We start from the raw sequence: 5,147 nt of genomic DNA on the forward strand, positions 1-5,147 counted from the left end.
ATACACTTGAAATCTAATGTGAATTGGTAAACTTTGTTTGAACGACATCTTTTTGAAACGAAACTCGCATCCTTTGTTCATGTCTTGATGTTCAATGTAATTATTCCTTCTGATGTTTTTGATGTAGTTATCTCCAGTAACAATCTTGGCTGTTTCCTGTTTCAAGAAATCTGTGATACATTTACCATAAGATGAATTTCCCATCAATTTCATCATTTCTCCACGTAATTTATAACCAGGACTTGTATCTCGGACTCTTCACTCATTTGATACTTGCTCAGAAAACGACTTGAAATGTGCTTTACGTATGTATCTTACAGCAAAAGCAATATTTGAAACAACCAATCCATGCTCAAGATACCATTTCAGCAGTTTAGTAGCAAACATCATCGTCTCACCAAACATACTTTCAACTAATCTGTTACTTTTGTGATCTGGTTTGACATGTGCCTGTGTCAAAGCTTAAATAATTGCATGTAATTTCAACATTCTTGAATATGGGAGGCATTTCAGCAAAGTATTCCTTTAAATGCTCAGGAACAGCAATATCACATTCTATCATTCCAAAGAACCTGTTATCCAAGACATCTTTCAGAATATCGGGATAAACTTGAACTACTTGGTGCTCACCACACGGCATATCTTGACTTATCGCCCACAGATATAAAGCATTGGTATCATATCCAAGTATTCCCTGACAAAGCTTTCCTTTTCTAATTCTGGTCGTCTTTTTCTTGATAATGATGAAATACGATACTTGGACCACCAACCAGATTATCTCTGTATTTGTGGTACAATTCTTCATTCCCTTTGAATAACTGAAACTTGCAGTCTTTGCTTTTTGTGTGCCAGAGATATTTCAGAGTGAGTCTAGGAACAAAGATGCTGTTTTTGTGGATATCAAGATTCAACGACTGAAAGAAATTACCCAGCTTCTTTGTCGCTTCTACGCTTGGCTTCACATCCAAATTGTTGTAGTCGTTCAGCAAATCGTACAGGTTGGTGTGAGTGAATACCATTTCATTATAATCGTTTGATGAAACTGATTCTCCCTTTAGATTGTTGTAAAACCACTTTTTAGATGGAATATGTGAGTGTTTTAAGAACTTGAATGACATTATTGGAATATTGTGTCAACTCTGGGTGTTCATCAATGTATTTCGATAAATTCCGAGTTATTTTATGTGGAAATATTCCCATTTGTGATTGTGTCAAACATTTTCAAGAACTTGTCAAATAAAGTATTTGGTGGTTGAAAAGCAAGAATGTCTTTAAAAGCAAACGATCCATTTGATATCATTCGGTATTTGTTACTTTAATAATGTCATTCACTTGTCCGTTTTCAGCTGAATGAAACTCACAACTCCAAATTGATCTTGTGGTATATCCCATTGTTTGAGAGCTGATTCCTTGTTTGCTGTTTTTTCATACAATATGTTCATCGTATCTCCAGCTAAAGGATTGATATCTTCTGATTTGTGACACTTTCTACATCAGTGGAAAAAGCATCCCAGAAAGTCATATATTGTGTTTGATTCTTCATCGTAGCCATCAACATTGTATCGTTCAATCTTTTCGCATTGTTCAATATTACGATCTAATTCTCCTTCAATTGAATTAATCCAAGGCTTTTCGCATTTGGATACATTTGCATGTTTTTTAGAGTGTTTCAAGACTTGTGGAGGGTATTTCTTGATGATGTTAATGTCATATGATGAGCTATTGAAGCCATAAATAGGAAGAACATCAAAACATTCTAGTAATTGTAATCTTAATCGTTTTTGAGCCTTTGCATCGTCCAAATTGGCCATCATTCCAAAGAACCGAGAATACTTTGAATACAACAATTGCAGATATTTGTGTCGTATTTGATCCATTTTTGTCATCACTATATCCAAAGCTTCTTTAGTTGTACCTTCAACTGGGATGAATTGAGCCTTGTTTTCTTCACTTCCAATGAAACTTGTGCTCAAAAGTTTGTGTGTTTCAATGAATGAGCTTCAAGTTGGTCGTAGATTTGACTGATTTCAACCAAGTTTCAAAATCAAAGTAGATGAAATATGGATAAAATCTCATTTCTTTTGGTATATTAATTACATTCAATTCGTTTCAATTCCAAGGAAAGCGGTTGTATCTCGTATTCCGGAAGTTCAACAAAAATACAACCATTATCTTCGCCATAACATTCTTTCAAAAAAGTAGTCTTGCCGCATCGATATCTACCAGACAAAGAAATCGTATCGTGTTGCGTCTTTTCAATTATTTCCTTTTCAATCGTTCGTTCGACTACAAGCAAATTATGCATAATTTTGACAGCGGGTTCAGGTACCTTGCTAAATAAATAATCCAAATTGTAGACACCGAGAACATCAAAGTCTTTCCAGGTTACCAGCAACTTTTCTTTTGTTGCTTCATCTATTTGAGCAGCCACGAGAATCAATGAACACTTATCCAAAAGGTCATTTTCCTTCATAGAAATAACTTTGCACAACCCAGAGAACTTTTGCACGGAATCAGTATTCAAGAGAGCATCACTGCTGGTTTTGATGTTAAAAACAACCCAATGCCGCTTCCAAGTTTTGTCAATATCACCCAAAGAAGGTGTCCTTTCACGAAGAAGTATATCAGCATCAGTTCCATCGTAAAAATATTCATATAATTCATAGCGATTACTCGGGAGGTTAAGAATATCTCCAAGTTTACGAAAAAGAGCCTCTCCTACAAAGCTACAAATAATATTTTCCATTGCGTATCCCCGGCATCGAGCCCAAGATTTTTCAACAATGTTAGGTCCTTCGTTGTAGTCAGTACAACAAATTCGAAATTTTTTAGAGTCTGAGAAATACGGAATCTCTTTCAAGAGTTCTCGTCTCACCAGTTGAGAAACATCTTTTTGAAGATCTTGCTCAATAGCCATCCTGCTGACACCAGTTGTTGGAATCGCGTTGAGTAAATCAGCACTGATGCCTCTTTCCCGAAGAGCTGTTCTGGCTTCATCGATACACTTATGTAGTAAATCCTGTGGAAATTTCTCGCCAAGAGCAATTTTGGATCTGGTATCGTTATCCAATTGAGCAAGCATGTCTTTTGCAAAGAGTTGGTAAAGATACGGATCGCCACCAAAGACAGTCCAAAAGTTCAGAACACAGATGGAGCTTATTTTGTCAATTTGGAATATAGCTCGTATCAGTTGTTTAACTTCCGGAGGTCTTAGATCCGATAAATTGACCCCTGCCATTCTTGCTGAAGCGCTGCCTCCGTAATCAATTGCGTTTTTTCCATGAGGAGGAGTTCCCGTTATTATAAAGTGAGGTCGTTTAGCACCTTCCTTGACAATGAATTCAATGAGTCCAAGGTGTCTTTGTGATTCATCAAATACCACACGCTTAATCCCCTTTTTAAGAAGCGCTCCCATTATCTGACGAAAAAAATCAGAGTTCACATCATAATCACGACGAGGGAGATTATCAAAGTTCAATTGTACACCCAACGTATCGGCAAGGTATTTACAATAACCAAACCGGACATATTGAACATTTAGATAAGCAAAAGGGTTGCGAGAAAGCTTAAATGGCAGCATCGAATTTTGTGCTTTACCGTCTACTGTAAGACGATTAACAAGACTTTGACCAGAATCATTTTTTGATTTGATGACAAGTGAATGGTCGTAAGAACCAACTGGTTCCTGAATGGAGGTCAACAGAGTATTCCCAGCAACGGCTGGACCATCCACCACAAAATGGAGAGTGAGGTCTCCAACAAAAGCAGAAGCAAGAGGAGAGTTGGGAAGTGCTTGGAAAGCAGCAACCAGGTCAGAAATATTAGGCTCTTCTCCTTCAGGGACAGGCAACTTTTGAGTAAATAATGATACCGGAGTGTTTTCAAGGTATTGAATATAAAGCCTGGCCATTTTGGAGTTTATGAAGGAAAGGAATAGAATAGAATATAGAATAAAGTGAAACAATGAAATGACAAAAAAAGATCAAAACGTGAATTTGTCTCACATTCAAAACTCGATATCACGTGAACAATGTGAGACAAATTCACACTTTGAATATTAAGCAATTTTGTGTGAAATTAAAATCAAATTAAACATTTGTCATGTGATTATTTGTATTGTTCAATCGAGTGTCAATTCAACTCAATTGATTACGTCATTCATATAATGACTCGAGTCTTTTACTCAACATTTTAATATTCAATTATTGTTAATCAGTCAATTGTTGGATTAGTAAATGTGTTACAAAACATTCATTTACATGCTGAATCTGACAAGTGGATAATGATTGTTCCAATCAACAATTGGATTGGATTGACTGCAATATTGTCATTGATTGCAATCACTGTTGACCAATACACTGTAATACATTGACAGTCTCGACATCAACATTGTCATTCATGTCAAGTTGTGTGTAGTTGCTAATATTACACCACAACAATACTGTTGTTCTTGGACGTATGACAACATATTAATGTAGTATAGTTTTGGAGGAATATCACAAAAGTAAAAGATGAGAATGAAGGAATGAACCAATGAGTTAATTGTGTTGTTTATTGATAAAAGAAAACATTGATCATTTTATAAGAATGTGGATAACGGTTATGCGTATCCGTGAATTAGACGTCATAGCTGAGAAAGTCTCTTGTTATTGCACAAGTGATGGCTGCGATAGACATCGCCTCAAACATATATGCGTCGCGTATGAGTCTGAAATATCTCGTTATTTATGATATTTCACATTACCAATGTTTAACAATTCTGGCACAGTAATGCGGACTCGTGCACCGAATTGAGTTGTCCAGCAATCGATTTTGGAAATGTGTTTGATGTGATGGCTTGAGATGGATGCCAAATGACCACGAACGTTACCAATTGTCATGACAGTTGATTGTTGATTCAAAACGTTGTTTGTTTGGTATTAATGGTTAGAGTGTCACTCATTGACCTGTCAGATCAGCAAGTGTTATTTCGGTGAGTTTCGTGTTTATTGTAGTCACATCAACATCAGCAGGTTGCACTACGGATTTGCTTGACAGAGTTGCAGATCCAGTTGGATTGATAGGCGAGCAACTGTGCAAACAACTGTGCGAGTTGCAGGATGTTTGAGATCCAACAAAACACTGCTTGCACACAAGTTTGCGAATGC

At 36.5% G+C, this 5,147-nt stretch overlaps 4 protein-coding genes across 4 annotated transcripts in view; all 4 read right to left on the reverse strand.

The window, feature by feature from the left end:
* Positions 1–258: 258 nt before the first annotated feature.
* Positions 259–1,118, reverse strand: BATDEDRAFT_28700 (uncharacterized protein; the record flags this gene model as incomplete). The annotated part of the gene is made up of 2 exons (XM_006683074.1): positions 259–461; positions 758–1,118. 2 exons carry the CDS (start codon positions 1,116–1,118, stop codon positions 259–261), a joined length of 564 nt encoding a protein of 187 aa, XP_006683137.1.
* Positions 1,119–1,493: 375 nt separating this feature from the next.
* BATDEDRAFT_92896 (uncharacterized protein) lies at positions 1,494–1,814 on the reverse strand (the record flags this gene model as incomplete). Its single annotated transcript, XM_006683075.1, has 1 exon — positions 1,494–1,814. One exon carries the CDS (start codon positions 1,812–1,814, stop codon positions 1,494–1,496), a length of 321 nt encoding a protein of 106 aa, XP_006683138.1.
* A 275-nt stretch (positions 1,815–2,089) lies between these two features.
* Positions 2,090–3,910, reverse strand: BATDEDRAFT_92895 (uncharacterized protein; the record flags this gene model as incomplete). Its single annotated transcript, XM_006683076.1, has 1 exon — positions 2,090–3,910. One exon carries the CDS (start codon positions 3,908–3,910, stop codon positions 2,090–2,092), a length of 1,821 nt encoding a protein of 606 aa, XP_006683139.1.
* A 632-nt stretch (positions 3,911–4,542) lies between these two features.
* BATDEDRAFT_32564 (uncharacterized protein) overlaps positions 4,543–5,147 on the reverse strand; it is a 15,628-nt gene continuing 15,023 nt past the window's right edge. The window contains exon 2 of the mRNA XM_006683077.1: positions 4,543–5,145. Coding sequence (XP_006683140.1) covers positions 5,006–5,145 — 140 coding nt within the window. The 3' untranslated portion in view covers positions 4,543–5,005. The remainder of the gene's footprint in view (positions 5,146–5,147) is intronic.

This window comes from Batrachochytrium dendrobatidis, assembly GCF_000203795.2.
Source record: "Batrachochytrium dendrobatidis JAM81 unplaced genomic scaffold BATDEscaffold_22, whole genome shotgun sequence".
Lineage (NCBI taxonomy): Eukaryota > Fungi > Chytridiomycota > Chytridiomycetes > Rhizophydiales > Batrachochytrium > Batrachochytrium dendrobatidis.